At 36.1% G+C, this 14,211-nt stretch overlaps 2 protein-coding genes across 4 annotated transcripts in view; both read right to left on the minus strand.

Moving 5' to 3' along the window:
- Nucleotides 1-3,682: 3,682 nt before the first annotated feature.
- Nucleotides 3,683-10,023, minus strand: LOC107738764 (nuclear receptor coactivator 5-like). The gene is made up of 9 exons (XM_016550609.1): nucleotides 9,795-10,023; nucleotides 9,494-9,563; nucleotides 9,245-9,328; nucleotides 8,994-9,067; nucleotides 8,769-8,901; nucleotides 6,818-7,017; nucleotides 4,700-4,975; nucleotides 4,291-4,368; nucleotides 3,683-4,125 (listed from the first exon to the last, which is right to left on the minus strand). Exons 2-9 carry the CDS (start codon nucleotides 9,550-9,552, stop codon nucleotides 3,683-3,685), a joined length of 1,347 nt encoding a protein of 448 aa, XP_016406095.1. The 5' UTR covers nucleotides 9,553-9,563; nucleotides 9,795-10,023.
- Nucleotides 10,024-10,933: 910 nt separating this feature from the next.
- LOC107738742 (RING finger and SPRY domain-containing protein 1) overlaps nucleotides 10,934-14,211 on the minus strand; it is an 18,640-nt gene continuing 15,362 nt past the window's right edge. For all 3 annotated transcript variants that reach the window (XM_016550572.1, XM_016550573.1, XM_016550575.1), the window contains exons 10-15: nucleotides 13,316-13,459; nucleotides 13,054-13,165; nucleotides 12,822-12,924; nucleotides 12,583-12,735; nucleotides 12,331-12,435; nucleotides 10,934-11,681 (exon numbers count right to left, since the gene is read on the minus strand). In XM_016550572.1, coding sequence (XP_016406058.1) covers nucleotides 11,585-11,681; nucleotides 12,331-12,435; nucleotides 12,583-12,735; nucleotides 12,822-12,924; nucleotides 13,054-13,165; nucleotides 13,316-13,459 — 714 coding nt within the window. In that variant the 3' untranslated portion in view covers nucleotides 10,934-11,584. The remainder of the gene's footprint in view (nucleotides 11,682-12,330; nucleotides 12,436-12,582; nucleotides 12,736-12,821; nucleotides 12,925-13,053; nucleotides 13,166-13,315; nucleotides 13,460-14,211) is intronic.

Here is a 14,211-nt window from a genome sequence, read left to right on the forward strand (position 1 = left end):
GCATGTTACTAACATGCTGCTAGCATGATTAGCAAGTTATTAACATGTTTCTAGCATGACTAGAATGTGGCTAACATGATTAGCATGTTACTAGCATGATTCTAGCCTGATTAGCATGTTGTTAGCATAATTAACATGTTATTAGCATGTTTATAGAATGATTAGCAAGTTACCAACATGTTTCTAGCACGATTATCATGTTGCTAGCATGATTAGCTAGTTATTAGCATGTTTCTAGCATGACTAGCATGTTGTCTGACACTGTTTAGATTTATAAAGTGACTTATTTTTCCAAACCAAATTACTCCATTCTCATGTTCGTAGATTGTGATGTTGGGATCAAGAGGAGTCTCTCGTTTCCATCCACCAAATGTTAATAGGAGTTAATATAAGCAGAGTTAGTTACATGTCCCTAGTTAAATCACCCATACGAAGAAACTTATAAGCATGTTTCTAGCATGACTAGAATGTGGCTAACATGATTAGCATGTTACTAGCATGATTCTAGCCTGATTAGCATGTTGTTAGCATAATTAACATGTTATTAGCATGTTTATAGAATGATTAGCAAGTTACCAACATGTTTCTAGCACGATTATCATGTTGCTAGCATGATTAGCTAGTTATTAGCATGTTTCTAGCATGACTAGCATGTTGCTAACATTGTTAGCATGTTTCTAGCATGATTGGCATGATGCTAGTATGTTTTTAACGTTATTTAACATTGTAAATGAAAAAAATCCAGCTAAAAACAAGGTAAAACTAGCTGATTCAATAAAAACAGCTAGAGACCAGTTAAAATCAGCTAAAACCAGCTGATTTAGCAAAAGGCCAGCTAAAAACAGCTGAACCAGTCAAAAACCAGCTTAAAACCAGCCTAGGCTAGTTGTCTAGTCTTAGCTGGTTTAAGCTTATAGTAGCTGTTATAAACTTTGTTGGTCTTTTAGCAGGTCTCCCAGCTTGACCAGCTAAGACCAGCCTGACCAGCTAAAATGGTGCCAAAACCACTTTAAAACCAAAAAATGTTAATAGGAGTTAATATAAGCAGAGTTATAGTTACATGTCCCTAGTTAAATCACCCATACGAAGAAACTCATAAGCATTGTGATAAATTTTTCAACCTCACCATTATATAATACTGAGTAACAATCAGATTGTTTTAATGCTGTACTTAAGTCACACACCTGTTTCTGTGTCTGGTTTATAATATCAAAGGAATAATTCACCTAATACCTGTTTCTTATATACTCACCCTCACTTTCTTCAGTGGACACAAAAGGTTAATTTTTGCATAATATCTTGGCTATTCAAACTGCAATTAAAAAATAAAATGAATTATCTAGCCAACCAGCTAGATAGATTAGAAATATTAGATAGAGTGGAAGCTTAAATGAGTTTAAATGGGTTAGAAATAGCACATAGAAGGGAAGTTTGATTGAGCCTAATGGGCTTCAGTGTGTTTAGATTTAAATTTTTGACAGTTGGAAGCCATGTTTTCTGAAGATTTCTGAAGCCATAGGGTGCATATAAAAAAAATTGTGATATCCGATTTTAGAATGACTAATTCTTTTGAGTCAGATCTTTTCAATGAATCAATTGATCCAGTTCACAAAACTGGTCTGAATGATTTGTTTCTGAATGTTACTGATCTGGTTCTGGAGTTCAGCTCACTAACTCATCGATCCAGTCACAGTGGTTAAAAGCTCACTGGTGGAGAAGATTATCACTAAATTACAATTTAAAATTAAATCTATGTTTGGTACTAATCAATCTTATGATCTATGAAACCTCAACCCTATTGTCAAGCATGGTGGTGGCAGCATCTTGCTCTGGTGTTTCTTTCCTGGCAAAGAGAAACAAAAAACTTGTTGCCATCAAGGGTAACACAGATGGAGCCAAAATCCACGAAGGGTGCCAGAATCAGCCAGCCAAAGACAGCAACCCCTTTGTTCAGGTACAACGTTCCAAAGAATAAAGACTTGAATCCAATCAAAAATTTGTGGCATGACCTGAAAATTCTAGTCAGATGGCACAATCCAATTTTAATTTATAGCAAATTTGCATTCAGAAACATGGAATTATACACAGAATTTTGTGTCCAGTCAAAAAAAAAACATTGATGGGTGGTGTCTATCTGGAAAAGTTATTAAGCTATTAAGGGTATGCATTCAGTGAAGAAGGGAGAACAGTTTAAGTTTAGGGGCTGGATTCACACCTTAGAAATTTAAAAATGTCTTTTAGCAGGTCTCCCAGCTTGACCAGCTAAGACCAGCCTGACCAGCTAAAATGGTGCCAAAACCACTTTAAAACCAAAAAAATCTAGCCAACCAGCTAGATAGATTAGAAATATTAGATAGAGTGGAAGCTTAAATGAGTTTAAATGGGTTAGAAATAGCACATAGAAGGGAAGTTTGATTGAGCCTAATGGGCTTCAGTGTGTTTAGATTTAAATTTTTGACAGTTGGAGTTTGAATAGTCTTGGCTCATTTTAACATTCCGTCAATGTAAGTCTATTGGATTTTTATGATTTTTAATCGTAAGAAAACCGTAAATCCGATCAGTCTGAAAAGATATAGCAACCCGAGTCAGAACAGTCTGAAGAGCTGGGCTGAGTTGGGTGGTTCTAGCTTGAAAGCTCTAGGAGCAGTAGCGTTTAGAATTTTAGTCTAAGAAGAAGAAGAAAAAGCAGCTTAAATAGAATATCAGTAAGTTGGCTTTTTCAAGCCAACTTAATTACATTTTAAAATATAAAATGTATAATGTATTTTGGATCAAATAAATGCAGGCTTGGTGAGCAGAAGAGAAGAACTGCATTTCAAAACATTATGCACTTTATCTTTTTTTTTTTATTATTAGAAAAAATAAAAATCTCTGGCTCCTGGAGATCAAGAACCTTCTACAATCTACCAAAATTCAGAATAGTCTCATATTATTGCCTCACACCAAAAACTGTATTTGGAATATATTCAATCGTTGTACGGAGAACAGTGATATTTAAAGACATCTCTCACAGATATTTATATATATCTGTATCTTCATATTTATTCTAAAAATTAGCTTACACCTGTGGAAATAAAGAGAACACAACTGAGGCTTTTTTCCATACCAGTACATATTTAAACATCTCATAGGATCCTGAAAGAAAACACAGAAGTCAAATTCCTAAAAAATATAAACCATAAAACTGCCTAAGTCCAAAATGTTAACAACTGTCCCACGTGGCAATACTGGCCTATGATTTAATCAGGTGTCCTGAGAGAATCAAGGGAGCAGGCGTCGTGGTGGGCGAGGACCTGAACATGGACAAAAAAAAAAAGGTTCAACAAGAGGAACCAAAAAAACTAATAAATAAATTAGTGACAGATCCTTCCATACCAATAGTTCTCTAAATAGCCATCATAACAAGAACTTCATGAGAAGATGCTGACCTGTTGGGGCTCCCATATGAAGGCTCCTGAGTGAAGGTGGTGGTGCTCTAGGACCCCGAGGTCCATTCTGCGTAGGTGGTCCACATATCAATGGTGGCCCGCGTGATGAATGAGACCCCGGATGCTGCAACAGTCCTCTAGACGGGAAACCAAGAGGTGTTTCAAGCAGAGGGGCACGGTCAAGAAGAGGGGCACGGGTGGAGGATGGCCCATGTGTAGGTGCTAGGCCTAGAAGAGGTTGTGGCTTGTCGAGACTATGAGGGGGTGGTGGGCTTCATGAGAAGATGCTGACCTGTTGGGGCTCCCATATGAAGGCTCCTGAGTGAAGGTGGTGGTGCTCTAGGACCCCGAGGTCCATTCTGCGTAGGTGGTCCACATATCAATGGTGGCCCGCGTGATGAATGAGACCCCGGATGCTGCAATAGTCCTCTAGAGGACGGGAAACCAAGAGGCGTATCAAGAAGAGGGGCACGGGTGGACGTTGGCCCATGTGTAGGTGCTGGGCCAAGCAGAGGTTGTGGCTTGTCAAGACTATGAGGGGCTGCTGGCCCTCTAGATGGGGGACTAAATGAAGAACTGTGTGAGACTGAAGAGGCCCGAGAGGGTAAAAGACTATGGGGGGCAGCTGATCTGTGGGAAGGTGGCTTTAGATTTTGCATTGAAAGCAAAGGAGGTGGTTTCGTCTTGGGATATGAGCCTGGAAACACAGAGAATACTGCATTTAAATTTATTAATGAGCATCATAAACAGGTTAAAAAGTGAATTACTAAATAATTTTTTCTTAAAGTAAAAAATTGATACCCCAAGTATATACATATGTATATATATTTTTTGTATTTTATCCTGTGCCCCAAAAACAAACCTTGCAATCCCCTGTGATGGCCTGGGGGTGTATCTCCTGACCCTGAGGGTGGGTTTGCCTGCTCTCTTGGTGGCGTTTAAAAACTTTTGACTGGTAGTGTATAGTAATTTTATATATATACATATATATGTGTGTGTGTTTACATATTCTAATAACTGAATATGTAATGTGTATAATTAACAGATTTGATAATAAATAAACAAAATAAATCGATCAATGTACAATGTGCACATTGCATTTTATCAATCATAAATGCATCTAACTTGAGGTCATAAGTAATTATCACATATTGAGGTCATATGTCATTATATCACATATTAAAATGTATAATAATGCTGAGAATTAAGACACACATATAAAGACAACACAATATGAATGTAACTAGGCCAGGACACAGAAGCATGTTCACCTTGCAGATGGTCTTGGCGGTTTTGAAGATACTCTGTCAGTGTGTTGAGCTCCTCTGGGTACAGGTGCAAACCTTCGGCCAGGAGAAAGAGCAGGTGGCGGGTGGCAGAGGGAACAGTGTGCCGCTCCAGCTTGCTGCGCACCAGATAGTCCTCCGTCAGCTCAGCCGCCCGTGCCGCAGCCTCCGTGGGGTCCAGCACCCGCTGCGAACCGCTCAAGCGCCTGAACTCCACCAACACAAACTCCAAGGCCTGTTCTTTGGGCATATTTCGATGAACTGTGGAGAGGCAGAGGACGGGTCAGCCAGAGGAGGGAAGGGGCTTGCATATGGTGCTCAGTGTGAGCTGCTGCAGTCTAAGCAGTGCACACAAGAGTTCTACCTCATCAGCAACACGCTGCAGTCTGGCAACCACTGCTTAACCCAATTACCACATTAAAATTCAGTATGCACTCAAAGGACACACTCATGAGCACACTTGAATGTTGGGAGAAGGGACATTTAGCAGAGTAGAAGTTAATATAAGATTGCTTTTAAAGGTTTTTAATATGAGGAAGGCATTGTGCATGAGATAACTCATATGTATTTTTATGAATTCAGTTTTGATGTATGACATTGCGTAATAGCAAATGACTACATTCAGAAAATGTAACAGTTCAATTAATCATGTTTAAAAAGGACTTATGATTTTGCTTAAGTTTGTTTTGTTGTTGTTTTGCTTGTTTGTTTTTTAGACGTGAAAGTCTGGTAGTGTGTGACACTCAGTCATTTAGTGTGTGTTCAGTTTTTCTGTGTTAACTGAAACTATTTGATGCCTTGTGTTATAAAATGTGTAAAAAGTGTATTCCAGCTTTTAAAAAATTTAAACTAACCAGCAAGGTGACGTTTTATAGGAATAAAAGCTTGAGTAATTATATTAAACTATTTTAATATTAACAATGTTTTTTTAATTAAATGGTGGGCATTAATTTAAATAATGATTTAAAAAAACTAAAAAAAGAAATAAATGAAAGCATGTCTGTTGTTTGAGGGCATTTCATCTATTTTAATGTTATGCGGAGGGTCAAACCCACCATCTTTTAGATGTTTTTTTGTTTGTTTTTGTTTTTGGATTTTGTGTCAAGCACTACAACTGATACATTTTTGCTTGGCTGTATCGGTGCAAACATTTTTAAATATATAGACTGGTAAAACATTTGTACTCAAATCTATTATAATAATGTCATTTTTTGTAAAGAAAGTACGCCTAATTTATTCTGACCACTCAAAACTGTTTATTTTTATGGAAAAGAAAAAATTTGTTTCAAAATTACAAGCTATTATACGGTTTAATTTGGAGGCATGTCAATTTTGAGATCTTGGAAACTTGTGAAACATAGATGTGCCCACAATGCAGTAAAAAAAAAAAAAAGATTTTTTCTTTCCTTTTTTTGTACATGTTGGTAAATAAATCCCAGAAAAAGCTTTTCATTACCATTTCATGTCAAAGTATGTTTCTACACAAACAAAGGTTGTATGCTTTTTGTCTAGTCCAGTGTAGCTTTTTACTGCCACAATATTTAGCAACAGCCTCTTTGCAAAGTCCTATGTTGAGATAACACTGATTTTTCCTAACCCTGGAGGCAGGCTGTTTATTACAGGAGCAACATTACTGCCCACCTCTGCGGAAGTTACTGGAGAGGAAAGGAACAGAGTGATAGTAAAAATATAATGTTATAATGTTTAGAAATATATGATAAAATCTGTATAATTTAAAATATAACTTACATTTTAATTATATATGCTTATTATATATAAATAAAAAGTAAGTTACATTATATACCATTCAAAAGCTTGGAGTCATTATCTGATATTTTTTTCAGTTAATATAAATAAATGAATTCTCTTTTTAGACTGTTCTGAACGTTTTTGAATGTTTTGAAAGTGCATTTTCAGAATACATAAATGTATGTCTTTTAGTGTAATCACAGAATACTGATTATTGTTTTGTTGTTCATTATATGGCAAAGAGTGTAAAAATGCCCACCACCAAGTCAAGGTTGTTTAAGGTTATTTCACTGTTGTTTGAAGTAAATTTAAACTGGTTTTATTGGGAGATCGATTGTGGGAGTCGGAACTTACTTTTGAGGGACTCTGAAAATATGATTACTGTGCACGAGGAGAGTGTTACATTAGTCTGCTCGACGAGAATACATAAGGGGGAACCGTCGGAGCGGACATCTTGGAGGGCCCGCGTCAGGCCTGATTCCACCTGCAGGTAAAGCATTTCCACCGAGAGGCCACGTTCCTGCAAACACTGGCCTATCGATTTGGGGTAATCCCTTTGAAAGAAGAAGAAGAGATCTGGTTATTGAGCACCATGCTTCAGGGCAGGAGGTGAGGGTCTTGGGTGTGGTCCCGTTAATATATGCAGCAATGAAAGGGTAAAGTTTTAATGTGCCACACAAATCAATAAACCAACATAAATAGCATTTTAAAAGTGTATTACATATTAGAAAATAGTTGAAAATTAAGTTGTTTCATTTGTTTTAGCCAAATAAATGCTAGGGTGCGAGTCATCAGGCTTTGAAGAACATAAAAAGTGATAAATATTAAGCTTAAACATGATGCAAAAAGTTAGTTTAATATTAATAGCATAACTTTACACAAATTTAATAGTGAACAGATATTATAAAATATATATATATTAATGTTTTACCAAAAACTTTGTAAATTAAAACATTGTAAAATGGATCTTAATAAAATGTGAAACACTTCTATCAAACACATTTAAGCCAAGATCTATTATTGGATGGCAAAAATGGGACGGTCTGTTTTGTTTGTGTCATATTCATTGTGTATTAATAAAAACAGAGGTACGTGTTTCCAGTCAAGGAATTTTAGAAACGTTCAATTTCAAAGTTGCATTCACTTTTTGATAATAGCATTGTTTGTGTTTTTCATGTTTTCATAGATTGTGTTTTTGTTTCATTTTGTTTTGTTTAGAAATATGGCTTAGATTACTGGACATTTTGAATATCTTCTTAAAGAAGCTATTTGGCTAAATAAACAAGGAATGTGATTAAAGTGATTTCAGTTTTTTTTAAATATGATGATTTCTGGACATATTTCAGTGAACGTTTTTGTTGGAGAGTGAAAACACACAATACAAATAAATAAAAAACACTCTTTTACTCTTTGAGACCAAACAAATTTTGAAAATGTGTATTCAACATTTAGGGTAACATTTTACATGTATTTTTATTATCTCTTTTTTTTTTAGATATGTGGAATAGAAAACTTAGATTATAAAAGTTAAATGAAAATGTTTAAAATTAAACTTTAGATCATTGGAGGCAGGTCTCTAAAGACCACCATGTTGAATGCAACACATGGGCGTAAACATTTGCATTTGATTTGTTGGATAAATATAATTTACACAACATACATATTGACTTTTTTTCTAGATTTGCACTATTTTTTATGAACTTCTTTTGGAGACAACATCTAGAGTTAGCCAAAATGTTGCATTCAAAGATTAATTTTAACAGTTATTGATTGATGTATCATGTTTAGTGTTTTTGGATTCGCAGTGTAAAATAGTAATAAGTTAATTAAAATTATTAATTTATTTTTTTTTTTAAACTGACAGTGAAATGTAAAGAATAAGAGCATTCCAGAGACTTTTGTTAAATAGTAGTGAACATTTAAAATACAGGAAGTTTGTTGTTGTTGTTCTTTTACTTGAAGGCACATTTTAAGTTTTTGGATGATTTATAATAATAAAATATCCACCAGAATTTTTTTTTTGTTAACCATCAAGGATGATTCTGGATACATACGGATTCCAGATCTTAACCCTGATGAATCCCATCAGCCTAACATTTAACAATAACGAAGCACATTCACACAACAGAGAAAGAAAAAAAAAAACTAACAGCATTGCACAAAATGTAGGTAAACAAGTCCCATATTTTCAGTAAGTGCAAACTCTGGAATAGTTTGGAGGATAGTTTAAAACAGAAAGCAAGTTTCACACAATAAAAACATTTACTGCAACAGAATTTGACTGCTACCTGCAGAGTATACTTACACATTCTGGTTGTTCACCGACAAGACAACACAGTCTGCAGGCTGTCTAGCACCATCTCCATGCAGCTGCTGGAAGAACCTCTCGTATATGGCATTGTGTTGAACTGTTGCCTCATATTCTTCAGGTGAAACAGCTGTTACAAACACATTTACATGAAAAAGTTCTCATAATGACCACAACAGCAGCAGTGAGAAACCACGTTGTTTATTACATGAAAAATCATACCAGTTGACTGATGTGGTGAATGCTCATAGTCTGCAGTGCTAGAGTAGTCAATCCCTTCATCTAAGCTTTCAAAGCTGAAAATTGAAGGAAGATTGGTAGGAAAAGGTGTTTAGATTTTAAAAGAAGAAGAAGAAGAGAGAATCTTTTCACAGATATGTGAAAAATAAAGACTTAAAGCCAGGAAAAGATCAGTAGTATTGCACTGTCAACTACATAAATCAAATTTTTCTCTTCTGTCATATTCAACGTGCCTGTCAGATTCTGGATGATCATCTTTTCTGTCCTCCCTCATTGGATATGGTGTTCTTCGAAATGGTCTGGGAGGTTTTGAGACACTGCATGGAGCAAATTACATGATTATGATCAACATAACACCAGAAATATAAAACGTAGGTTGTGGGTTTAAATCTAGTGAGTTGCCTAGCTTGAAATCGTCATATTAATTCTGAACATATTTATGCAGTAGCTCACAGCAGCCACTATACAGATGTCTCACATACCTTCCTCCACTGTGTTTTGGTGGTGGTCGTCTGCCCCCAGCTTTCTTCGACCACGACATTTTATTTTTTTCTAAATGAACGGCGTAACAAACATTATTTAAAATATCTTAAATTACAATATCGCAGGACACAATGCAATTAAGTTTTGGTTGCCCAGAAAATCCTGCATGTAACGTTACTCAACTATTATTTATTTTTATATATTTTTTTTAAACTAAGGTCTATTGTTAAAACGTTTAATATTTGCGACATTTGTCAAATTTTTATGAAAACACTAAATCTGATGCGAAGCCCATCTTACCTGCGTAGATATTCAGTTATAGTCCTGCTGCTCTATGAATCGCGATAAATCGATGAATTTGCTGATACGTTATTTCATCTCTGACTAGATCAGTACATACTAAGACTATTTTTAGATTTAAAAAATTATGGATAATAGTGATTAATTCGAGTTACTGCTAAAGGATTCCTGCAAAAGACTTGCAACACACTCGATCTGACTTCCTTTCGAAGAACAAGTGTATTATTTGAGGAAGCGTGTGGAGCCTCCTAACGGACAGGAAGACAAACGGCGACACCAACGACGTTCTCTACCCACCCATACATATACACATACCGGTACATACAATATATATGACTATGTGACTTATGTTTTTGTTATTGCTACCCATTTGTATCTGCCTCAGAGTGGGGAAAAAAAGCTTATTTTGAGAGTTTACAATAACCTTTTTGTGAACCAGAAAGTCACAATTGTGAGATATTAAGCTTCAATTACAAGATCTATATGACACAACTGTAGTTTTATATTCTGTTACTGCAACTTTATCTCACAGTTGTGGCTTTAAAGTCTCACAAGGATGTATAAAAAGAAGTCGTCATTACCTTATTTTTACAGTCTTGAGGTTATTAGGTTAAATTATGTGAAGACGGAAGTTATGTGAGCATGCTAGGGGCTATGAGGCATTGTTCAGTCAAAAACGCAATTCTCAACAGATCACTATAGTTTCCATTTAACTCTTGGGCGCATTTGGATTTTGGAATTCATGCAAATCACAGCTGAAAGGAGTAAATGTTAAAGATAACAAAGCCTGTGCAACACATAAAACAGACATTTATTACAAACATCACAATTCAGAAAATGAAAGATTCTTAATTCAATCATAGTCTCTTATCTTTGGGAGCGTTGGAGATTTTAGTCTCTGTAACTACTTCAGAAAGTTCACATTTAGCGTCAGCAGCATTAGGACACTGATATGTGCATTAACCAGGGCAGAAAACACATGACATTTCCCCAAACCGCATTTAAGGGATGCCTTTTACTCTGATAGAATCAATTCTCACTCAATTTTGTCATTTTACCTAACATAATTTGGCTTGGGTTATTTCTAAATGGACTTTGCATCATACATCAATAAAAATACTGTTTAAAAAAAAAAAAAAAAATCACAGTGTCTTGATTCATCAAGACGTTTTGCAATCATATTTAGAATGTGGGGCAATCAACCCAGAACAGATTCAAGTACAATCAAGTCTGAGGGAGCGGAATAATGGGTTTTCTGAGGCAGACATGAACATTTAGAGGAAACAAAGTGGTTAAGACACTGCTGCCGTTTCCTGCTGAGACTTTAACTTGGAATAAAAAAAAAAAAGAGAGAAGTCACATATATATTTAACACATCTGAACAGCGACACACAGCAGACCAGAGCTTGAGGGGAGAGACTCAAAGACAGATCAGTATGCAATAGATGCATTTGTTCCATATTTTATCTGTTCCTGGAAATGCAGATTAAAAATTCCGTTAAACCTCCTGGTAAGAAGCCGTTAAACCTCCTGGTTTCTTCAATAGCCCTCGGATTGGGGCATCCTTGGAGTGCAACAGTATAGTTTTCTCTCTCTTTCTCTACTTTCTCTCTCTTCTTCCCTCCATTTGTAAGGAGGGTCTACTCCATCCGTCAGAGGTCCACGCTGCCGCGTCCAATCCTGAGACAGCATCATGATTTGATTGGTCAGGTTGATCTCTCAGACAGTGGGGACTGGACAGGATGGAAGCTTGAAGGGGATAGTCCACATCTAGGGTTGGTGGGCTGATGTCAGGACACATGGGAAATTAGTCTGACTCGTGTCTGGATGTCTTGGCGACACAGTGGGCACGTTTCCAGCTGTAAGGCACACTCCATGCAAATCCCACTGAAGACATGACAGAGAAGCAGAAGATGACTACATTGTTCAGCACAAAGAGATGATGTAACCGTAATCAACAATAGGTTTAAATGCCCCATGGAGGGACATATTATTAGGGATGCACAGTACCATTATATCATTGCACATGCTCACTTCTTTTATTTTTTTATTTTTCCCATTCATTTTTTCAACAGGGATTTAAAAAGTCTTTGTTAAAGATTTATACAGTACGCCATGAACCAAAATCAATTCCCCTAAAGAAAATGAATAGGATTTTTACTTCCGGAACCCAACTGTTGCACTTTGTAGGCTTCTTATGTCACAGTTAATGAACAATGATTGGCTACTTGCCACTGTGAAAGGCAATATAACAATAAATATCATGTTACTATGAGATTAATTTATAACACACTGCAATGAAATTCTTAACTGTTTTATTATCTTACTTTGCACATTTTTGCTAAACACATAAGGGTTAAATATAGTATAAAAATGTCAAATATGTTTTAAATGTCTTAACTCTCAAAGCAACAGTTGTTCTTATGTACTCCAATTCATCCAAGCACATCAATCCTGCTTTCTTGAGACTCCATCACATCCCTTTACCCATAAACCCAGTGTTGTAAACACTGACTCTCTATGTTGAACTTTGTACCTGTGCAAACAGGGTCTCAGTTCAGTGTCTGCCATCTGGTCACAACAGAGGGTGCAGCAGTTATCTCTGATGCTAACCTGCTTGAGCAAAGCCAGGCGCCTGTGTCTGAAATAATAAGACAGAGAAAGAACAATTTCATGTGCATGAATGGTATGAGTCACTTACTTTAGGATAACTAATGCATTACTCACATCCACATAACAGTCATTGATACTTTGCCCTGTGTACAGAAATCTAATAAACAGTGCAAACCTGGGCAGAATGATTTTCTCGTCTGATGCGAGCGAGGCAAACTCATTAAATGTGTTGAATTTGATGGAGGGGGGATGGCGGAAGGGCTTGGCTCCAAAGTTGAACTCACACTGTTGGTAGGACATAAAACTGGCTGCAGCGAAGAAGCCAGACCTAAGACAAGGTACAGCAAGTTTCAAAAAGCTCCATGAAAATTTTTTTGCATTTGCTTTACGGTGTAGGAAGTGAGCTTTGCTTACGTGGCGGAGGAGAACACCTGCTTCTCAGGAGGCAGCTGGTGTCCGTTTAGATAGAAAATCATCTGCTTCTTACTGAGGTCCAGCAGGAAGCCTATGGCATCACCTAGAAAGCCCAGTGAACACTTATTAGAAAACTTTGCTAAAGTTTTCCCTAAAATGATTACATTCACTAAATAGGAACTCATCAAATCATTGAGGAACTTGGGTGCTGAACAGGATGCTCTGCACAAACCTTCTTTCCAGCAGGGATGGGAGTGAGGTTTACTGCGAGCGTTGTACCAGATCAGCTGCCTGCAGCCATCATATGCACATGAGTACTCATCATCTCCAATCCCATAACCCTCCTGTACAAACAAACAAACAAACAAACAAACATGTTCTCACTACTAAAACTCAAGTTGATTCACATAAACACTGTACACTTCATGTAAATATAAGAACATACAACTAAAATAAAAGAAAGCATAATTATCTAAACATAACCAGAAACACACATGGTTAAGAAACTTGCTGTCCTTGGTTGCCCAGCCAATTTGCATGACGCCAGAGGTGATGACCGTGACTTCATAGTACCAAACTCCCGAATCCACACAGAACGTACAGCGGACGCTCTCAAATGATGATGCGTCACACCGTGCCTAATGAGGAAAAAGACAGATCACGTTAGACATCACTTTGTAAGATTGAGGGATACATTAATCTCACAATATGTTTGTTTGTGATCGTTACAATCAGCTATTCTTCCACAATAGGTAAAAATGTTAAGGTATGCTTAGAACTTCATGAGTTGTATGTGAACCATTCACAGAAGTATGAAAAGATGTTTTGTTTATAGAGTGCAGTGTCCCCAAAATAAAAGTTCGGTTTACCTTGAAGACATTGCGGCAGAAATATATTACTATTGTTCAGTAGAATGTACGTAACAGGCTACTACTAAAATTATTAAAACCTTATTTTTAAGGAATAATCATACAATATTTCTTCAGTGTTTTAATTGTAATACTAAATCCCCTTTATTTTCCAAAAAAATAAAATGTTTTAATTTTCATTAATTCAAAGATAAATTAAATGACTGTTTTATGCCTTAAAAAATTTAAATACACAACACAGAATTTCTGAGGGAAAAAATCATAAGGCTATTGTAAGAATAAATGAAACTTGTTTTTATGCTTTCAAATAATTAGACATGTTAAAACACAGAATTTGTAACAATAAAACATAAGGTTGGAAAAAATAAAACATTTCATAGGGCCCTAAACGTCATTTTTGTTAAACTTTTAATAAATTGATGTTAAATTGTTTAAGTTTCATGATTTTAATTAATTAGACATGCTTTTTGATTAATAAAATGTAATTTAACCATTAAAAAGGAGTCCAGAAAAATTAAAAC

This window comes from Sinocyclocheilus rhinocerous, unplaced genomic scaffold (assembly GCF_001515625.1).
Source record: "Sinocyclocheilus rhinocerous isolate Xijiao unplaced genomic scaffold, SAMN03320098_v1.1 scaffold1938, whole genome shotgun sequence".
NCBI classification, from domain to species: domain Eukaryota; kingdom Metazoa; phylum Chordata; class Actinopteri; order Cypriniformes; family Cyprinidae; genus Sinocyclocheilus; species Sinocyclocheilus rhinocerous.